Genomic DNA, 23499 nt, shown 5'->3' on the forward strand with positions numbered 1-23499 from the left:
TTTCAGAAACACTAAATTTAGTCATCATCAAGAAAATCTGTAATCAAACTCTGTCTTTTTTTATTCTCTTTCTGCATGTTAGTTGATGCCAAACAGAAATAAAGAAGACATTCTCTTCAGTGCATTTACACTGTAAGAAAGATTGCTCATTGAAAATATGGATTTTCAATTATTTCTTTTAGATAGATAAATTAAGAACCAGAAGCAATTCCACAACTTGATAAAAGCTACAGTTGTAGGCAAATTTGGATGACAAATATGAATATTTACTGTATTGGGAATAAGGTTAATATTTTAAAACAAGGTTGACAGGAGAAAAATTGTCTTAGTTTGCAAAAGGAAATTTGTTTCTTTAAGTGAAAATTGGGGTCAGTAGGCCACAGCTCTTCTTGCTTTTACATGCCTGAAATGAATTAAATAATGCAGTAGCAAAGCAGTACTGAGCAGACTAACGACAAAATTATACATTAAGGCTCAGAATCATTATACACTAGAAATACATATTTTATATAAGAAAACATGAAATTTTAAATGCATTGCCACTTCACCCCCATTATCTTAAGGGAGAAAAACTAAATCCTATCTTCTTATGTTCATTAAGGAACTCATGGTCTTTTTCTAGGGAGCAGGGGTGGTTACTGCATTCTGTTTGCTGATTGTGATTTCAATGTGATTAAAGACTTATTCTTCATACAGTAGATGCAGTATCCAGCTCCATATACTATTCAAAGTGAGTATAATATTATTGTATAGAGGGTAAGTCTAATTTTGAGTTGTTTACCCTTCTTTGGATTCCCTTAAGTGAAATAATGATAGTAAATAACTTTGTTAAACATGTACTTACTATGTTCTAGGAATTGTGCTAGGTATCCACTGTCTGATTCACAATAACCCTTTGAGGCAGATAGGATTTTCACCATTTTATAAATGAGGACAAAGGCTCAGACAGGTTAAAAAAGTTGACCAAAGTAACCAGACTAGTAAGTGGCAGTTATTAGATGCTAACTTCATATTTTCAGTAGTGACATTTTCAGGAATGTATTGCAAATATATTAGTATTCAATCCACTATTAACTTTCATGATTTATGACTTTTAAAGTAAGTGTGAGTGGGAGTCTATTTTTAGAAATCAAAATAAATAGCACTTTAAGCCTATGCTGTGCACTTGTATACACTCACACACATGGAGCATTGTGCTTGGCTCTCTTGGTTTCAGTGCCGATGCCAGTAGTTACCCTATGGAAAATGTTAGTGAAAAACACTAAAGTGTACTAGAAAGTACATTTTAGTATATAATTACCGTTTTATATGTGGGCATATAGTAAACAATCAACCTATGTATATTACATATAACTTTACTTTGAAAGACATGTAAATAGAACAGAGTCATACTCTGATGTATCTATATGATGCTGAAATAACCATCCAATTCACAGAAGTTATTTCATTAGAATGTGGTTTTTATTCCAACCTTTCACTCTCTAGTCCCTTGTGTCAAGTTATATAGACACGGCCCAAGTTGTCATGTCCTCAGTGGGTTTTATTTATTTATAATGGTACATTTTTCCCAGCATCACAAAAGGCAGAAAATTCGTTATTGCCATGTGAAAATACTCATTTTGTACCATTATTCTCTTTACACATATTTGTCCTTAGAATATGGGAAATAAAATTAGCATTACTGCTACCCGGTAATCTTTACTAGAGGATTGTTTTTGAAGATAAGGAATTCAAATATCAATAAGCTGAATTGAAAACAATATTGAATTTCCAATGTGATGTGGCTTCTCTTTGGAAAGAGATGGAACTGGTCTATGTTTCTTTACTCTGTGTTCATAGTATCAAAGTAACCTTTATATCTGTTTTTCTGTAATGATGACATTTACACTTGGTTGCATTAATACGAAGTAACATGGATCGCGTGTGTCCATAGATTCTTTTTAATTACTGTGTAAAAATAATATGTAATTGAAACAAAAAGCATTGTTTCCAATCCTAATTTTTTTTTCCTCAAGTCCATCCTGTCAAGCTGCAAGCGTGAAAGTTATTTTCTGGTGGTGTGATTAGATTGGGGCTGAACCCTCCAGCTGGCAGGCCTGTCTATGACTGGCGGCGGCCTGTCCCCAGTGCTTGTCATTTCCTGACATGCCTGACAGGATGGGGACAGCCGCCCCAGACAGGTTCATTAGATGGTGTTTTCTACAGCTGGGCTAAAAATAAATAAATAAATAAATAAAAAGTCTGTGCTTTGTCAAAGCCCAAGCTGTAGGGGCCCTTCTTGTTGGTTTAAACCAGGGCCTTGTCGTGACAAATTTTGATCTGTGCAGTTTTTAGATTTTCTGACACATTTTTGTTTCCTTCCCCTTTGGCCTGCACTTTGTGCTCTCTGCCTTGTTCAAAATCCTAACATAGTCTTCCCAAGAGAAAAAGAACCACCGTTACTGAGGGCTTAAAAGAAACAATAGTGTAATACTTCATAAAATAGCAATACTTAATCTATTTCCATGGTGATCTGCACAAAGGAGGAAAAACAACCTTGGGACTTGTGATAAGCCAATTACAAGAAAGGTTAAGAGTTTTTATGGTGCCAGAAACATGCCATCTACATGAAAACATAGGATCATTACTAACAGTCTACACTGTCAAATACACTGCTCTTTAGAACTGCCGGAAATTTAAGGTATCTTCATTCTTGAGCTTTTAGGAAGCTGACAGAGTTTTCTGCCTGTGTTCATAGGCTTTCATGTCAGAAAGAGAAATTACAGAAGACTGTAGAATACTTGCTAATTAAAGCCAGAAATAAATTCAAAAATCAAATTTAGAAATATGCTTCTTTGTCAATGATAGGGCCCCTTTAAGGCTAACTAGATGTGCCAAAAATGGAGTGCGTTGGAAACATACATTTCTACAGAGTCATGATTTATCATTCTCAACCCCAAATTCAAACTTTTAGAATATGGTATTGGAAAGAAAAGAAAAATATTCAGCCAAGCACCTGTAATTAAAAAGTAGCTGTTGACATCTGTGCCTTAGAAACTTGCCTTAGTCTCTCTACTATCATAGTTGCTGATAGCTGCTTTCCATTAAGAGAAACATTTTATCTTAATTTTTAGTAGATAGAACATGCCCATATAGAACACATCTGATCATATTTGTCTAAATAATCTTAGTGCTGCTGTTAGCTATATTTCCTTTCACATGTAAAGATACAAAATATAATAATGTTTATGTTTCCTGTGCTTTGTCATTGGTGTAATAAGTAGTGTTGCTGAAAAAAATCGAATTCCTCATTCACAGAAATCCCAGCCCTTACCTTTCCTTTGTATTGTTAGCTTTCACTGCTTTAGTTCTCCGTCTCTATGACAACTGTTTAAATTGGGATGGGCAACTGTCATCTGGAGTATTACTGAGAGAAAAGTGTTAGTGAGCACACAGTTCCCATAGATAGAGCATTTCAATATAATCCAATTTTAATTGAGCTCCAGAGACTTTGATGTGCTGCAGAAGGTTGGGAGAGAGCTATTCCAGGGAGAAATTAAAGCAGCCCGGCAAGGCTTTCCTACTCCAGACTGTCACCATTTTAAGTAAGCATTAGCATCAGACTTAACCTGCCCCTATGGAACATCTCACTTCTTTTTTCAGCTTCTCACTGATTTATTTTGCCATATGTAAAAGCAAAGCGCTTTCATCTTTTTATATATGTTTTTACACCCATTTGATTAGGCTTGAAAAGCTTGTACTGGACCTGAGATTCATCTTATGCTGTCTGTTGGACTTTGCTTTGGCGGCTCATAAAAGACATAGAAAGTAGAGTAGGGATTAGCTTGAAATTGTCAGCTATTATATATTAAACTTCCTTTTTTAATACAGCTTTGTAAGACCCTATTTTGGAGCTAAAAAGTTGAAGGAAGTATAGTTTGTATTTAGCTTCGATTTATCATTGAATTTCATTTTAATGCTTAGATTCATCGTCATTTATTAGTGGCTACAATTTTTATTTCAAAATGCATTAAAATATCTTTTCTTCATCACATGAAAAGTACCTTTCAGGGAAAGCTGGTTCAGAGCAGCTGAATACAGTCATATCAATCCTTAACAGAGAAACCATTAACCCTTTATTTGTTTTTAATGGGAAGGTAAAGGGGTATTTTTCCACGTGTATTCAAAGAGCTTTTTAAATATTTTGAAATATAATGTTGAACATACATCAAATATTCTAGTAATAATAAAAATGACATCAAATCACAATGTTAATTATAATTAAGTATTAAATATTTTGATTGTGCAGTCAAAAAGCTTAGTTACGATATGATAAACTTAAGGAAATTATTATCTCTTTTTAAAAAAAAAAAAAAACACGTTTAGAAGTTAAGTAAAATATGACAATAATTAGAAATTAGTTTGAGTCTATGCATCATTCTAGATACTTTTGTACCAGAAGTAGATTGACTGTAAAGCTAATGAATCTTCAGCATCAGGGCCCCTTACTCTTCAGGCCTTGGGGATGATGGGAGTTGTCAATAAATTGTGCAGTGGTTTCAGTTTACTAAGTTACCTTAAAAGATCTCAGAAGAATAGAACCTAATTTCTGAGACACTAGTAATTTGTTGAGATTTACTTTCTTATTCTAAATAGTCATGTGCATAACTTATTATAAACAATGCTGCAGTGAGTGATCTGGTACACATTTCATCTTGCTTTTCTGGGAGTATATTCACAGCATAAATTCACAGAAATAAAATCACCAGGTCAAAGGGTATATAGAAATAAAATTTGGATAGATGCTGCCAAAATTTTCTTGATATGTTTTATTATTTGTGAGCCCACTAGCAATGTAGTGAGAACTTGTTTTTCTGACAGTAAACTCAGTATTAGCAAACTTTTGGATTTTTACCCGTCTGATAGATTAAAAATATAGTATTTTCATATAATGTTCTTTCTCCAACAATGAATCAACTTAAGCATGTTTTCAGTCAAGTAAAAGCCATTTTTACTATTTTCTGTGATTTATCTATTTGAGCTTTTTTAAAAGGAAAATGTTACCCTCTCAATGTCTGTGGGACGGGATTATTTAAATAGTATTGTTTGTCTCATGCATGTTATTTTTCCATATTAGTTAACATAACAAATTATAATGCGTATTATGAAAATTACATACACATTTAGATATGTCCCTTTCTCACTGCTTCCAACCTACGTTAATTTCTCATTCCTCCATGAAATTTCCTCCTAAATATTAGTGTCATTTGTTTTGAGGATAAGAATTTTTTATAATTTACCTACATACCCAGGAAGAATCTTTCTGCTCTAGCATAAATCAACTGCTCTGTTACCTCAAATTCTAGCTCGTTTCTTATAATATAATTAGCTACATATATTAACACTCTATTTACTATATAGAATTCTAAACCAGAAGGGCTGCATCCTTTATAAATTAGTTTGCCAATGTGGATGTCTCTAGTATATATTTTTATTTATTTACTAAATATGCATATTGGAGAAGCATACACTGGCACTCCACGCAGCTGCATTCATTGAGTACTTGCTGTGTGCCACGCACTATACTGACCACCAGGGAAAACATTCCACATTAAAGTGGGGTTTTGACTGAAACATAGAAATAACCTCTATATATGGAGAAAATAATATTAGGTTTATTTATATTATCAGTGGAGAGCAAAGCTTTAATAACACTAGATATTTTAATTTGTATTTCATTCACTGGTTATCATTCCTTTAAAGTTGTCAGGTGTCGATAGGTTAATCGTTTTTATTGTTAACACATTTTCTTTGTGGAAGTTCATGTTTATATGAGTGATAACAAACAGAGTGACTGCCATATCTAAAGTCTGGACTGAACTTCTTATCTTTTTCACAATACTTATAAATCTGCCAGTAATCCTAAACCTAGGAAATGGCAGAAAACCCCTAGCCACTGGAGTCAGAAACCCTCGAGACTCCTTTCATACCTTTACCTCAGCACAAAACAAAACACTCCAGCCCTATCTGTCTCCGAACTGTCTGTTCTTCCTTCCCTCTTCCTACCTGTTGCAACTCTCTTAAGTCAGACTTCCTCTACTTCCTACTGGCTTCATTCAGATTTATAGTTTAGCCTCATTCCAAGTCATTCTCCATACTGCTTCCAGAGTGCTCTTTGCAAATGCAGTTTTAATCTTACAACCACCTTCCTCCAGTGCTCTCAATGGCATCACATTCCTCATTAGAGCTGCCATCTATTGAGGGCTAAGTTAAAATCCCCATTCTAGTTCATCCTTTCTGCAGTGAGTGCTCTGGACAGCCCTTGCCTGTAGACATGTGACCTCTGTAATTACAGTGGAAACTCCTGAGATAAGAACTTTATGTACTGTAGCTCATTTAATTCTTTCAACAACCCAGTAAAATAGTATCATCCTATCAATCTTACAGATAAAGACACAAATAGAAAAGCTGGGCTCCATGAAAGGAGGGGCCGTCTCTGTCTTGTTCACAATGTGTCCCATCACCTAGCACAATATCTGGATCCTAGTACATGCTGACTAAATTTTTGTTTGGTGAACAAATGACGTGTTATGCCAACAGGCTTGGCCTAGGATCAGAGAACTTGCTCATGATATTCAAATGAAACAAATAAAAGGCAAATTTTCAGCAAAGTAGTATTTCGCTTCAAATAGCTTTACAAAGAAAGAATAAAAAGTCAGCAGAAGAGAAAAAAATAATCCTGGGGCATTCCAGAAATGCAGAAGAAACTTTTAGGTTATATTTAACCCTGGAAATAACTGTTTTCATTGCCTGCCAGTCGGATAATCTCTAAATAATCTTTTTACCCAATTATAGATATTTGTGAAAGATACTCATTTGCCAGCAAGGGGCATTTACTGTGCTATTTACAGTTAAACTGAGTTGCATTTCTTGAAGAGCTAATTTTCCTCTAATGTAGAATTTTTCTAATGTAGAAAACTGGCAACAGAAGCAAAAATACCATGGGAAATTCAGTAGGTACATTGTGTAGTTGAAGCACTAAGGTGTTTTAAGGTGTTTTTTGTTTTGTTTTGCTTTTTATGTTAAACTTCAAATGCAGAAGACAGAACACTCAAAACTGTAGTAAGTAGTATATAAGAACAAATTCCAGGAAATAATCAGAGCTGATTGGAGCAATGTGACACACAAAACTGAGATTGGATCAGAGAATAAAGTGCATTGAAAAGGATCAGGGCTGAGGTCAAGGCAGAGACTGCTCCCATCACTGCTGACTGAGGGTTCACTAAGGTCTGGGTGGGGAGGATTGTGAATTCATTTGTTCAACACATCTATGTAGCACAGCCTTTCTGCTCACCTCTCCACTTGATACTTGCTGTGTTACTTCATTTAATACTCACAGCAACCCTGCAAAGTAGATGTAATTGTTCCCATTTTATATAAGGGAAATTGTGTCTCAAGTATACTGGGAAACTTTCCTGAAGTTACACAAACTTTAGAGTCTGTGTGTCATCATCCAAGTCCAAGTTCTTTCTACTACAGCATGGCATACAGATACATAAAAAATTACTTTAGTCTACAAAACTAAGTGCTAGTAAAGTACATACTTATTGCTACATACTGGTAGGATGAGGGAATGTGGCAAGGGTAACATTCATACTATATTAGGTAGATACACATTAAAATAGACCCAATCAAAAGGACTTCCAAAATGCAAATTTCCCTGCGTGAGGTTATGTTTCATTCTACCACTTCTCTTCGGGAGACGGTGATGCTGAGGGAGCTCTAGCTTTAAGACAAAGAAAAATCAATTCTCATGACCCCGAAGCAAGCACCTGTGAATACCCAGGGGCACTCGGGTTTTCAAGTGAAAATATGCTTCACAAACCCTGGACTCATGTTTTATGATAGCTTTCAGTTGCTAATTGTCACTGAAAAAGAAAATTCTTTAAAACCTGAAAAAGAATTCACATTCATCTTTTCTTTCTGGTCCCCGATGAGCCTACTACCTACCTGGAAGATACTTGATAAATGGTCAATATTTTTTGAATAAATGCTTTTATGAGCAGTAAGTTTTTAATACATTGTAGAAATTTACCAGGTAGACAAGGAGGAGAAGTTATTCTAGAACATAAAGTGTGGAAATGTTTGATATCTGCATATGTTTTTTTTTAATTCCAATAGACTTTACTTTTTTAGAACAGTTTAAGTTTACAGAAAGTTGAACAGCTAATACAGAGAGTTCCTGTATATGTGTGTATTGGTCATGTTTTTTTCCTTCTTTAAAGAACAGAGACATGAAACGAACGTCTGATAATAACACTTTATATCAGAAAATCATCAGCTGCAAATAACAGACACTCTAACTAAACTGGCTTCATTAAAAATAGATAAATAGATCATAGATAGATAGATAGATAGATAGATAGACAGACAGACAGACAGACAGACAGTCCTGGATTCTGGTGGTCTCCAGGGTTGATTCAGCTAGTCATGGATGCTGTCAAGAACCCAAGTGCATTGCCTGTCTTTACTCAGTGATCCTTGGTTTGTCCTAATTCTTATACTGATAGCAATGTGGCTCCAACACTTCAAAAAAATCAACATAAGCTCAGAAACATTCAAAGGAATGAGAGAGCATCTCTTCCACTGGCTCCCTCACAGCACGTGGAAAGTTTTCTAAATCTGATATACCCCTGGAACTGGCCACGGGGTCAGTGTGTCCTGGCTCGGAAGTGATGTAAGAGAAGTCAATACCTGAATATGATCAGAGTTGTGTCAATCAGGGAAACGGGGCAGGGAGGTGGGGTGGGGGTAGGAGGAGTGGAATGGTTTCCGAATAAGTAAGCAGTAGTGTCTACTATAGAGTTTCTTTTAGGAAAGCATAGTAAAGTACAAATGGTAAATTTTGATTAGGACTTCTGAAAAACTGGAATTTTTTTTTCAGCTCCAATAAACCACTTTTTTCTGTCTCCCTCAATCATAGACACTCATTGACATAGCACCAATTACTCTGTTTATACTTCTGCTACTACAGAATAACTGTATATATACAGGGTCTCCTAGCTGAATCATTGGTAGAAGTTAATCAGAAGCACAAAATCAGAAATCAGAGTCTATATATACCCTTTAATTCAATCATTCAACAGATTTTTTACCGAATTTCTACAACATACCAGGCAATGTGCTAAGTGATAGAGATACAGTAATGAGAAGAAAAAAATGGTCAAAAAGCTTATAGTCTAGTGGAGGAGATTACGTTAAAAAATGAAGTTATACAATGAATTTGCAAAATTACATTTGTCCTAAGTGCTGTGAAGAGAACTTGTCTCATATAGGTGCTATGAGAGTGTAAGATAGGGTGATTTTACCTAGCTAGGGAGGTCAGTGCAAAAATAGAAGCAAAAAGAGACCTCGAAGATGAGTAGCAGTGAACTCGGCAAACAGGGGAGGATATTTCCGGAGAGGGAAAAATATGTGCATTGGCTCTGTGACAGCAAACAACATGGTATGTAGCAAGGGACTGAACGAAGGCCAGTGTGGCTTGACCTCAAGGGCAAAGTGGAACCTGATTCATCTGGAGCAGGAGACCTGTTGCGTGCACCACTAACCCCAACCCATCTCTTTTGTTGTTGGCTCTGCTTCCTCGGAACTCCTGCTGCCTTATGATTTCTGCTGACTGCTTCCTCGCTGTGTTCTGGCTTCTTCCCACTGTCCTGTTCGGGCTGTCTCTGAATATCTTGAATTCAGATCTTAAGAGAGATCCTCTGATTGGACCAGCCAGCTAAATTCATGATAGCATGGCTCTGATGGTTTTCATAACCACAGACTGTAGTTACCCTACTCAGATAACCACAGGTGGAGTATCCTTTGTCGCAAATGCTTGGGATCAGAAGTGTTCCAAATTTTGAATTTTTTCACATTTTGTATCTATATATAATGAGACATCTTGGGGATGGGACCCAGGTCTGAAAATGAAATTTGTTTATGTTTCATATATACCTTATACATGTAGCCTGAAGGTAATTGTATACAATATATCTTAAATACTTTTGTGCATGGAACAAAGTTTGTGCATTGAACTATATCAGAAAGCAAAGGTGTCACTACCTCAACCACCCATGTGGACAGTCTGTGGTTATTTGGCATCATTATCATTCTTGAAACTGAATTTATATGCTACTGATAAGCAATCATTTTCTTACACTTATTCATATGTAAGCACATAACAGTAAAAAAATATGACACACTATTAACACCGTGTAAAAACAATGTGTTCAGTGTAACTAAGCAGCACAGTAACATCACAGAATACCTGGATCAGCTGTTAAACAGCAGCAACAACAGACAATGCGGGCTTTAGTCTCTACCTATCATGGGTTTTGATTAGAAGGTAAGACGTTGTACAGTAACCACCGTGAGGCACTGAATAAACAGTGCGTCGCATACTTGCGTTATGACTGTGACCTGTCACGTGAGGTCAGACGTGGAATTTTCTACCTGTGTCCTCATGTTAGCATTCAAAAAGTTTCTGATTTTTGAACATTTTGGGTTTTGTGTTTCCAGATTAGAGATGCTCAACGTGCACTTTTAATGTTAGTACTCATCCTGGTTCAATCCAGGGTGGTGGCATCATTGGTAATAAACATGGTACAAAGGAGCTTTTCCAAAGAGGGCATCACGCATGTTCCGTCCAGTCCGTAACAAACTGGAAATCACTCTGGAATATTTTAATATGGCTGGTTTTAATCATTATAGACCATGTAGATTAATAACTTTTCTGCACATGTTTATTACTAAATAAAAATCAAGAAAAGTATTCATAATTCATTAGTGTGTTAAATCACTGCTATGTGCTAGGCTCTGTGCTAAGTATGAAGAATGCAGAGATACACAGAATTCCTGCCCTCTGTGAGTCAGTAGGTTAGTGGGAGACACCAAGAAGTCAACCAACAATTATAGTTTGGTAAATATTATAAAAAGGTGGGTACAGGGTTCCCAGTAGGAGCAGCAGGGTCTCCTAGCTTAATCATTAGTCATATAGAAGTTAATCAGAAGAACAAAATCAGAAGGAATCTGCCAGTCAGAAGAAATATCATTTGCAGGGGCACAGGAGTGTGACAAAACATGGCACACTGGGGAGCTGAAAAGTGTTCACGATTGTTAGAATTTAAGAGCTAGGAAGAATGCACATTTTTGCTAAATAGGGAATTTTATACTACTATTAATAGTAACATTTGCCACTTTTAAAATACCTACTACGTACCATAGTATATATGCTTCATAGGCATACATTGTACTATGATTTTGATTTCCATGACATTAGGATGCAAATTTTTAAAAAATGTTCAAAGATGTAATGGATTAAAATCAAAAAGTGCACTAGTATTTGTAATATATGTAGTTTTCTTCAGGTTAGCATAAAGAAATGTTAACTAGGGAAAAAATATTTTTAATTAAGTCATATTTGACTATTGCAACAATGATTACTGCAACTCTACCCTGTAATCTTGTTTCATTCTGGCTGTATCTAAAATTGTAATATGAAATATCTTTAAAAAGAGAAAATAATGTGTCTTGACAATTCATAATATTTGTAAAATCAGACCCTATTACAAAATTAGTTAAAACAAAAACCTCTAACCCAGAACTCCAAATGATCTGAAATAGAAGAAAATCAATAAGTCTATAGAGAGAAGACATACAAATATAACTAGTTTAAAAATTAGTAGTATGCAGAATAATACAAAGAGAAGTTAATGTTTTCAGTATAGAAATGAAATACTGGAAACTAGAAATTCATTTATTTTCAGTAATATAGAGTTCTGGTCTTCCCACCTCATCCCTTTGTAAAATAATAGCAGAGAGAAAAAGGAAAGATTTTAGAGTATGCCAAATTTGAGAAAATGAGGAAACACAGCCAAAGATACAGTATTTACACATGAGAACATTGATGAGTAGGACAAAAATGAAGCAACTGTGCCAGTATCATTTTTAGTTTTGAGAGTTTTACCATGATTTAAAAGTATGTGTTTGAAGATGAAGTAGACACAGAGGACTCCAGCTGCAACTCAGTTTGTTTGTAAATTTAATTTTAAAATATTTTACTCAACAAAAATTGAGTTCCTTCTCTGTGCAAGTTCTATAAGGAATACAAAAATAGAATACAACTCAGTCTCTATCCTCATTAAGTTCATTTTTTAGAGGATGTATGTAATAAGATAGATCAATTTAAAAGGACCTGCCCCAATGTAAGAGATGCTATTGGAGAAATACAAATAATGCTCTTTTGAGTAGTTCCTGGTTCTTAACTAATGAGTATAAAATACCATTTACATAGATCTGGAACAGTATTGCACTTCTGTAGCACAAATAGTGTCTACCTTGCAGCCACAGCAGTGATTTCTAAAGTGCCAGTTTCATTGTCTCACCTCTTGCTTTGTTAAAAATCTTGTAGCGACTCTCCATTATTCTCAGACCAGAGTCCAAACTCTAATGTGAGTTGTGAGATCTAGCCCCACATCCTGCTGCCCACTCACCCTTTTTGTTCTAATTTTATTTTTCACCTCTGTGCTTCTTACAATATATGCGCACACAGTCTGGGTCCATTGCCCCCCACCCAGGACTGTGTTTATGTATCTTTACATACATGTTTACATATGTGTTGTTCCTTCTGCTTGGTACTTCCTTTTTCCCCACTCCCCTGCCTTTTCCCATTACTTGTGATTTTCCACCAAACTGTGAACTCCTAGAAATCAGGGACTCTGCTTCTCCTGTTCACCATTGGTTCAAAATGGTCAGTTGATAAATATTTGTTAAATGAAAGTAACTGAAGAGAAATAAAATTGATAAACCATGAGAACACTTGGTAGAAAAGAGCTGACCTAGTTATGGGCTGTTTATAAAAGAAGAAGCCTTCTTACAGTTTATCACTACTAATAATGAGACTGGTAGCTCGTGTCCCCAATAGCTGGGCTTCGTAGTTAAGAGTTGAGTACTATGATTCCAGTAATGTCTAGGACACAAACTACCACTAAAGAAACAATAAATGTGGCTTTTAGTTCAGTAAAAGGTTATATGCTGTGGTCCAGATTTTCTACATCTGTTTTGGTGATGTCATCAACAAAGATTAGAACCAGAGGTCTGCATGGGGGGGGTGTGTGTGTGTGTGTATGTATGTGTGTGTGTCTGTACACATGCACAAAAAGGTAGGGAGTAATTGCAGTAGTAGGCTAACATTTGTTAAGCATTTCCTATGTGCCAGGCGCAGTGCTGAGCATTTTTTGAAAAGAACTGTTAATATCTCATTCAATCTCACAATGACCCCATGAAGTTAGGTACCATTATTTTTCCCCATCTTTAGATAAGAAAACCAAAACATCAAAAATTAACGAACTTGCCTGAGGTCTCACAGCTAGTAAAAGAGGCAGACCCAGGGGAAGCCTTAAGTCTAAGATAAGCAAGTCTATAAATTGATGAATTAGAGAAAAAAATCAAGATTATTAAATCAAAAGTTCTCCATGGATGGGCTGCCTATATTTCCCCCAACTGTAGGATGTTTTGACCCCCCCACTGTATACCCATATGTCCATGTACCAATAATGGCTGTTTTTATAATAGCTGTGTTTATAATAGCCGTTATAGCAGCATTGTTTAATTTTCATTGAGGGTGTATTTTCTGGAAACCTTCATTTTTCCAGCTTCATTTCTTGATCATTTTTGTTTGCCTCACAGTTAAGCCATTTCCAACTTTTCCCATTTTCAGTTTTATATTACTGAATTGTTTTCATCAGGATTAATTATTTTCCATATAAGTTTTATGGAGTGATTTGGTTCTTTGATCAATCTTTTGGTCCATATTACATTTTACTAACTATAGTGCCTGCCCGTGACATTTTTATTTTGATGATAGTATTCATTATTAATTGAGTAAAAAGCTAAAGTGAAACTCTTCTGCCAGATATTTGAAGATTTCTTTATTGTGTAGGAGTCGTCTATAGCAGTTGTTCTCTAACTTTTCTTCGCCAATTTTGTAAAAGAATTTTATAAAGCTCTATACCACATTGCACATGTTTAACAATTAAAATTTTCCATAAGTTTAAATATTTTAAAAAGATGTGATATCCAGTATGTTCTAAGTATTACTATTTGAAAATAAAATTTTTATATTACTTTTCAGATATATCCAGTAGAATAAAATAAGTAGAATAGTGATTTGATTACTATCATCTGTTTTAAGATATACAAATAAGCTGTTTTTTCAAATGAACATTTTATATAATTTCTCTCTTTGAACTCATACTTCCTGTCAATTTCTTCCCCCAGATTTACCTAATCTAAAATATTTGTGCTTGTGAGTCTTTTTTGATCACTATATTATACTACTCTGCAAAAAGTGTATATCCTTACTGATTAAAGCTTTAGTTTTTTAGGTTCCTAAGACCATAACATTCTAAGTATTTAAAATTTTTATTCTGAAATGAATTGTTACAAATATTATTAGCATACAGTCATACAACAGCATATATTGTGAACTTTGAAAAATAATTAAGCATAAAAACTGAAATTATATTAGAAATTCATCTCTTAATGAGATGAATAGTTAACACATGCACATATGAATATTATTTATTGCTAGAACAATATAGGAATCAATATTAGAGCTACTTATAACTTTCTTTTTTATAGAGGTATTGAAAAATCTTGTTCACATAAGTAAATAGGATGTCGAAGATGTATTATAGACAATGTTATTCAATGTTTTCTTTTTTTTTTTTTTTAAACAGAGTCTCACTCTGTCGCCCAGGCCGGAGTGCAGTGGCGCGATCTCAGCTCACTGCAAGCTCTGCCTCCCGGGTTCACGCCATTCTCCTGCCTCAGCCTCCCAAGTAGTTGGGACTACAGGCACCCGCTACCATGCCCGGCTAATTTTTTTTTTGTATTTTTAGTAGAGACGGGGTTTCACTGTGTTAGCTAGGATGGTCTCGATCTCCTGACCTTGTGATCCGCCCGCTTCGGCCTCCCAAAGTGCTGGGATTACAGGCTTGAGCCACCGCACCCGGCCGTTATTCAGTGTTTTCTAGTCCTTCCAAGTTGTGTGCTAAAAATCATGTAAGGATCTATTGTCAGAAGTTATTTTTAATTATCTCTCAATTGACAGCCCATTTAGATCCAACTTCTCTTTGAAAGTAAAGAATTGGGAAAACATCTGACTTGCAAAAGGATTTTTTTTTTAGTCCAGTCACTGGAAACATTCACTTTGCAATGCCTCTATCAGGTATTTTGAATCATCCCATTTGAGGCTCCTACCCCTCAACAGATCTTATACCCCAATCAATACACCACAGAGAAATACCATTTTTTATTTTATTTTTTAAGTGGTAGAATGGCAATGTGAAAAAGGAGATGGAAAGAGAAGCAGTACTATCTTACGTTTCTCCACGTCTTTGGTAGGGAAATAGCATCACCAAGACGTGTGGTGAGAGGTGGGAAGGGAGTGTTCCGTAGCTGCTCCGCACATCGTCACCGCATGTGCCACACAGCAGGTATCTGTCAGACATGGTCTTCCAAGTGGTCATTTTGGAAGTCAAGCCTCCCTGCCTTGTAGATGGACTTTCCTTCAGGGCCTTGGGATCCTCTCCATTCAGCTGACAGTTTACAAAGAGCATGGGTGATCAGTGTAGACCTGAAATTTCTTTTGAACTATTCTTCTTGAATGTATTTGCTATAATCCTGAGCCATTGCCACAAATTCCGAATTTATATGAAATTATAAAAGTAATAGGGATTTGTGACTTTAAATTGCACCACAACAAGCCCTTTAATTAAACTGTTGAAACTGCAAGTGTGGATTGAATGTGACAACCTTAGGAGCTCTGAAAAGGGTTTGCACAGCCGTCTGCAGCATTTTCATCAATTTGTAACAGGAAATTCAACTGGAAACAAAATTTAGATTTTTTTTCGTATTCAAAGAAAAAAATTGTAATACTTGTGCTAATATATGCATTAGATGATTTGAGATCAGCAAAGCTATCACTAAACAAGTACTTTTTTAGGTTGCACAATATTTAGCTTCCTTAAAAAGAAAAAAAGATAAAACTTTTTTCATCTGTGATTTGACAGTCATTTACATGTTTCTGACAACATATACATGTCTGATACACATGAGTGCACAGCAGCCTTGTATTTTTCAACGTGATCATCAGATAATATGTGTTAAGCACATATTTGGGTAGGTGGTTTACAAGGGATTTCTGTGACATTTGTATTGTATTACTTTCTATGTACCTTACTTTCTATGTACTTTAGTTCATAAGTGAACTAAAATTCGTAAGTGAAAGGGGCAGATCTCAGGGCATGAGGCTGGCGTGAACTCTCTCCCTTCACTTCTTTTGGATTTTAAGCAGTTAGCTCAGTATCAGTTGTCACGTAAGAAAATCACAAAGTTCCATAAGATTTGGGGTCAAGATGCTTTAATATTCATGCTTATGATCTATATGATATATCAAAAATTATGTTTATTCAGTTCTCAAAAATGAAGCTGGATGGGATCGTATTTGTTGATTAGATTTCATTGTATATTAAATAATTTGAAGAAACAGGCAGGCACAAGCTACATGATGTGGGAAGCTTGGCTTAAGAAAGAAAACAAAACCATAAACCTCAAGTATACATGAAAGTACTTAAATGACTTAGAAAAATATCTTGGACTATAATAAAAAACAAACTGAAAGAATTATTATAGAATGTCCTTAAACTTATAGAAAATTATGTAACCAGTAAAGGTATAAATAAAAAAGACAATTTTATAGTATCAGGCCATATTTCAGACCTGGGCTTGATGCCCAGATTTCTATAGAAATGTACCATAAACTCAGTATTTAATTGACTGTGATTGATATTCCTTTACATTTATGAGATGTATACAGGTTGATTAACTCATCATTTGCCTGAAGTAGCATCCCCTCCAGTCATTCTGCCCCCATCCCACAGCATTCCACTGTACCCGCCACATGCTTTCCTAGTGCTGTACCTCAAATCTCATTCTGCCACCTTCCTGCTAAGTTTCAGGACTTTCCCAGTGCCTGTGAGCAGAACAGGGTAATGGAGCCTTGGGATATAGTCCAAGGAAGCCACAGTAACCACATTTATCTGAGTAGCAGTGTTTTATCTTAACAATTCATTCGTTTCTGCATTGTTTTCCAGCCTGTGCTAATGTTACTACAAAAATGTTTTAAATTGCTTACCAGAAACAAAATTGATGCTCAAGAAGGGCTTCCAAATGATATTCTTTGACATACCTTAGTATACATTTTCCCACGTGACAGACATAAGTCCATAATATCAAGTCAAAATTGCTTAGCCTAAAGCCCTTCCATAACTCCTCTGGAGTCGAGGAATCCTTTTTTGTAAAGGTAGTGTCTTCTCAGAATGGGATCTAACCCAGTCGAAAGTTCCATGGTAGTGCAAATTAAACTACTAAAAAAGAGAAACCAGCTGTATTTAGATTATTGTTTTGGTTCTTGATTAAAGTCAGCAGGGGTGTTTGGTGGACTATACCATTAGGACATAAACATGAGAAGTCTGAAGGCCACATTGGAGAGAGCTTCTTCGGGTTTAACAAAGGAGTCAAAAACGCACGCACTTTGTACGATTTCTTTAGAACCTGCCCCATATGTACTATTTCTATCAGTTTCCCATTGTGATTTATTAAACAAACAAATGTATATGGAGCACATATGTGCCAGACACTGTTTTAGGCACTGTGTATCGAACAGTAAATAGGATAGATGAGAGTCCTATTCTCTATTCCATGTCACAGGGAGGGGACAGATGAAAAACAAAGAAGAAAATTAATCATTTTCATATGCAGAATTAAAACAGTGATAAGATAGGCTGGGTGTTGTGACTCACGCCTGTAATCCCAGCACTTTGGGAGGCCAAGGTGGGCGGATCGCTTGAGGTCAGGCATTCAAGACCATCCTGGCCAATGTGGCAAAACGTCGTCTCTACTAAAAATATAAAAATTAGCTGGTTGTGTTGGCGCGCCCCTGTAGTTCCAGCTACTCAGAAGGCTGAGGTGGGAGAATCGCTTGAACCTGGGAGGCGGAAGTTGCATGAGAGGAGATGACATCATTGCACTGCAGCGTGGCCAACAGAATGAGACTCTATCACAAAAAAAAAAAAAAAGAGAGAGAGAGTTACATGATAACTCTTAAATTGCGTGTCAGAAAAGGCAGCTGAGAGGAGTAGATCTAAAAATGTTTTAAATAAAAATGTATTATGGAACTAAACTCTTTTTAAATAAAAAAATTTTAGGATAATCTTATTCCGTGATCAGTCTTGAAGGAAACAAGCAGGGAAAGCAGGAGGTGGTTTGCTATAAAAAAAAAAGAAAAGAAAAGAAAATGGCCCTAGGCTCTGTTGGGTTTTCCTAGCAGGGAATTGTGTCTAGCTCGGAACATTGTCTTTCATCAGCCCTTTTAGGATTTCAGATGCTCAAATATAACATGGGTTATTGTAAAGTAATTAGGCAGATTTTTTGAAAAGCATGTAAGAGCGTATATAAAAATAATTTTTCTTCCCATGTCCCCTTTGGTAAGGGCTGTACACTTATTTAAATGATGCTGCCATTGTTCAAAATAGCTTTGGACCTTTGGATCTGTCTTTCAGAGTTTGCTTCCTAAGCCATTTAGAAGCTACTAGCAAAATCATTTTCTTTTAATTTTGTGATCTCTCCCTGTCCTCTTTGTGTTTAAGCTTTACTGATGTTAGGTTCCTTTTTGCTTGCTGCAGAGGGTCCCTAGGACCATTATGGTCCCAGGCTGTAGCTAAGAGAATGATAGGAAAACTGAGTTTGTGTATTAGCTGGGATCCAGTCAGGGGAGAGGAATCACAGGGCAATTTAGACGGGAAAAGTGTAATATAATTATAATATAAGTTATGCCAGGAGATTGAGTAACAAGGGACTGACTAGTAAGAAATAAAGATAACTCTAAAGAATATTGGCCAGGCATGGTGGCTCACACCTGTAATCCCAGCACTTTGGGAGGCCGAGTCAGGTGGATCATTTGAGGTTAGGAGTTCGACACCAGCCTGGCCAACATGGTGTGAAACCCCGTCTCTACAAAAAGTACAAAAATAAGCCGAGCGGTAGTGGCCCGTGCCTGTAATTCCAGCTACTTAAGAGGCTGAGGCAGGAGAATCGCTTGAACCCAGGAGGTGGAGATTTCAGTGAGCCAAGATCATGCCATTGAACTCCTGTCTGGGTAACAGAGTGAGACTCTGTCTCAAAAGTAAAAAAAGAGGGAATTGATGAAGCCATTTATGGGAGGTGTCCCAACAGAAGCACTCTGCTACAAAACGGCTCAGGGTGAGGGAAGTACTGAGGAAACTGCTGGTCACTGGGTGCTGGGAGCATCATGCATCCCAGGAGCCAAGTGCTGGAGAACAGGCGCCTGCCAAGTGAGCACACCAGAACAGAGAAGAAAAAACCCTTCCTCCTGTGCGGTCTCTTCAGTGCCCTTTCCTGACAAAGTTTAATGCTATGCCAGGTAGCAAAGGAAAAGTATTTTAAGGACACAGGTTCATTTTCACAGAGCAAGGAATTAAGGGTGAATTTGCACATGGAAGGCCATAAATGAATAATTGGCACAGTTTATAAGATACAGTTTTACATGATGCACTTAAGGAGTCAAACTAACATGCTTTTTGGAGCTACCTGCTTGCTATAACTAACATAAAAACTGATAACATCCTTAATGGAAAGAAAAGCTTGGTCAAATTGTCATTGCACCATAGCTCCAGAAGGAAAAAATAGGTCAAAATATGACTATGTATGTATATACACATGTGAGATATCGATATATCTGGACCTAGAAATATAGATACAGGTATCTTTCCGACATACCGCTGTTGGTATAAGGGTACCAACACAACTTTCATGGGAAGACCTATCATTTTTTCTGATATTATATTCACTTTACTGTTTGGGTTTTCAAATGGCCATAATATTTTTAGTACCTTAGTGAAATAATGATTATATTTGAAGATAGATTTTGTTGTTGTGGCTGTTTTGTCTTAAAATGTTTCCTACTTGACAAAAAAAAAAAAAGAGTTAATCCTGTGTCACTATCCCTTTCCTTTTTAAAAATCATACTGGTCTATGAAAATCAAAGATGGAAACCATTATAGCCAACTAACAATGTATAAGTATAAATTGTGGCAAATCACTATAACCCTTTTGTGAAATATACAAGAAGTTGTTTTGCATTTAGAAACCAAAAACCAATTGTCACCTGATGCTCAACAACAAGGAGATATCAATTGTCTCTGCTTAAACTAACCATTCCCAGGTGTCACTATCACTGTTTTTCAGATGACGAAAACCAGATGGAGTCAAATAATTGTTTTTCAAAATACTGTAGTTGGTAAATAGCAGAGCTGAGAGTTAAGTAGGAGTCTGAATGGCTCCAAAATGTTTCAGGATTTAAATAGACATCTGACTGCCTCCGAAAACCTTTCAATGTCTAGAGAAAGATAAAAACTGAATTAAGGGTTACAAAATGGGATTTTCGAAAAATAAAGACCAAAATATTATACACTTATATATTTTATGTTTCCTAGAGAAAGGAAATGTAAAAAGAAACTTCATAACTTGTTTTCAAATGTATATATGAATATAATGTATGTAAAATGAATATAATATATGTAAAACTCAGTAACTGTTTTCATTTCCACCAAAGCAAATATAAGTGCAGCAGAGTATACCAAAGCAAGCAGAAAAGTCCCTATGAATTGTTAATACACATTGGTGTATCAGGAAGGAATGTGCTTGTTGTAGATTTGAGGACAGTAGCTTAATCAAATACAGATTATTACATGGTAACCAGAAGTCCAGATATGGATAGTTGCTGTGATTGTTTCAGTAGCTCAATATTAGAGCCAACCTTGGCCTTCCTCTCATAGTTACACAATTGCTGCTACAGTTTCAGCTATCACATCTCCATTCAAGCAGGAAGGGCAAAGTGGTATGCCAGCTACCTGTGACTCATTTCATCAGCTTTTCTCAAACATCCTCAACTGCTTTTGGTTTTGATCTCATTAACCAGTGCTTGGCCTAATGTCCTTCCACAAAGTTACAAGGGAATGTGGGGAAGCAGGGAATAACATTGTCATGATTGGCTTAGACCATGGGTCAGCGAAACTCTGTCCTGGGGGCCAAATTCAGCTCATACTTGTTGTAAATAAAATTTTGTTGGAACACCTCCATACCCCTTTATTTGCACATTGTCTATGGCTCCTTTCATGTTACAATGGCAAAACTGAGTAGTTGCAACTGAGACCATATAGCCTGCAAAGACTGAATATATTTACTCTCCGGCCTTTTACAGAAAAGTTTGTTGACCCCTGGATTAAACCAATCATGATCCTTCGCCTGGGGTGGACCATATGGACACTTTGTGGGTAGCTGGGCTGCCATTAAGCAAGAAAGGGGAGAAAGGATATTGGAAAGAACCAACAATATATGTCTCACAGGTGGTCACCTGGTCCAATTAATTATATACAAGAACGAAAAGTGATCATATATTTTTGGTTTTAAGTCACAGAGTCTCTTTGAATATGTTTTTCTACTCCTTCTTTTCCTCAAGACCCAACTGAGACAATTTAGAAAGGCAGAAATTTTGCAAATACACAGTATCAAATTATTGACAGCGTTGTGACAGACAGTGAATTCATTTCTAGTTTTCTGACTTTTACTAAGATACTGTCAGAGAAGATCTGAAATCCATATTTTATTGATTGACACTTCCCTTTAAACTGTTTATTTTAGGTTCTTGCATACACTGAGGGACTTCACGGAAAATGGATGTTCAGCGAGATACGAGCTGTATTTTCAAGACGTTACCTTCTACAAAACACTGCTCTGGAAGTATTTATGGCAAACCGAAGTAAGTCCACTTAAATATTTTCAAAGAAAATGTGCTCATATTTACGTACTATTCATTTACATGGTATGATAATGTCTTGATTTTTCCCACTGTATTTCTGATATGCTTTAGCTTAAACAAACATAAATTCTTTTTAGAAAATAAAAAAGAATGAATTTGTTTGAAATGTGAACCCATTTGTTTCTCATGGATAAAGTTATACTGAAAGCTGATTTTTCATGAAGATTCATTACCTTTACAAATAAATCATGATAGGCACTTGAAGATGACTTGTAAAATTGATGGCTAACTTTCCTGTGGTTTTCTAAACCCTGTTTTTTTCTTCTTACCACAGCCTCAGTTATGTTTAATTTCCCTGATCAAGCAACAGTAAAAAAAGTTGTCTATAGCTTGCCTCGGGTTGGAGTAGGGACCAGCTATGGTTTGCCACAAGCCAGGTAATTATATCATATTACATATTATCTATGGCTTGTTAACATATTTCAATCTCAATATTACAGCAATGTAAATGTGGTTATAACATTGTAATTATTTCAGAGACCAAAGAATTTTCTTTCTCTGAAGGTTATTTGTAGGGATAGAGATTATGAAAATAGCTATTTTGAGAATGACAGAATGATTAGGGCAGATTTTTACTTAATACATATAAATAAGAAAGTAAAAAACTTGATTGCATATCATAGCTAGCATATAGTTAAGACATTCTTGCTTGTTAAAATCTTACAGGAAACATAGCAAAAGCCTCAAGATCATAAATGATTAATTGCTATGTAATAGCATATAAATGTTTTTATAAATGCCATGTATAAATGCTTCTTCATTAAAGCAATAAAACCCTTAGAGTTTATTAAGTGTAATAGTCATTAATTATGGTATACTGGTAACCACATTTCCTAGATTTTCATCTTGGTATTTTAGAAGAATCATTTTGAAATCTTATATTATTAAAAGATACTAATGTAAGTGGAAAACGTAATCAGTAGTTATTCATATTGCTGATATCAGTTTGTCTGTTTTTGGCTCCAAATAACTGAATACCTAACTGAAAATGACTTAAACAATAGGGGTATTTTGGTGTGTGTGTGTGTTTAATATAAAAGATCTGGAGTTAAGGTGCTGCCGGTATTGGTTCAGAGGTTCAGTGATGTCAGAACTCTATTGGCTTTGTGTTCACAAAATCACCACTGCTTCTCCAGCTACTACATCTTCACATAACTGCATTACAGTAGGAAAAAGACACAAAGGATTTCTCTTCAAGCTTCTCTGTTTTAGGAAGGAATGTATTTCTCAGAAGCCTAGAGCAATCTTTATCTCAAGTCCCTTTGGCCAGAATACAGTCACCTTCCCATTCCTAAAACAATCACCGCCAGAGAGGTGTGAGTTCCGTTGGCTTAGCCCAGTCATTCCCTAGGTTTTATGGAAAAAAGATGCCACTGATTCTTTGCCAGCTCTTGTTTTTTTGTGGTTTTTTTTTTGAGCGGGGGTGGAGGGGGATGGAGTCTCGCTCTGCCGCCCAGTCTGGAGTGCAGTGGCAGGATCTCTGCTCACTGCAAGCCCCGCCTCCCGGGTTCACG

General features: G+C 36.1%; 1 protein-coding gene across 11 annotated transcripts in view; it reads left to right on the plus strand.

Annotated features, from left to right (window-relative positions):
- Nucleotides 1-23499, plus strand: part of NBEA (neurobeachin) — a 739922-nt gene that overhangs the window by 579824 nt on the left and 136599 nt on the right. For all 11 annotated transcript variants that reach the window (XM_031655705.1, XM_031655707.1, XM_031655708.1 and 8 more), the window contains 2 exons: nt 21808-21925; nt 22260-22362. In XM_031655705.1, the coding sequence (XP_031511565.1) occupies nt 21808-21925; nt 22260-22362 (221 nt within the window). The remainder of the gene's footprint in view (nt 1-21807; nt 21926-22259; nt 22363-23499) is intronic.

This window comes from Papio anubis, chromosome 15, assembly GCF_008728515.1.
Source record: "Papio anubis isolate 15944 chromosome 15, Panubis1.0, whole genome shotgun sequence".
In the NCBI taxonomy this organism is placed as follows: Eukaryota; Metazoa; Chordata; class Mammalia; order Primates; family Cercopithecidae; genus Papio; species Papio anubis.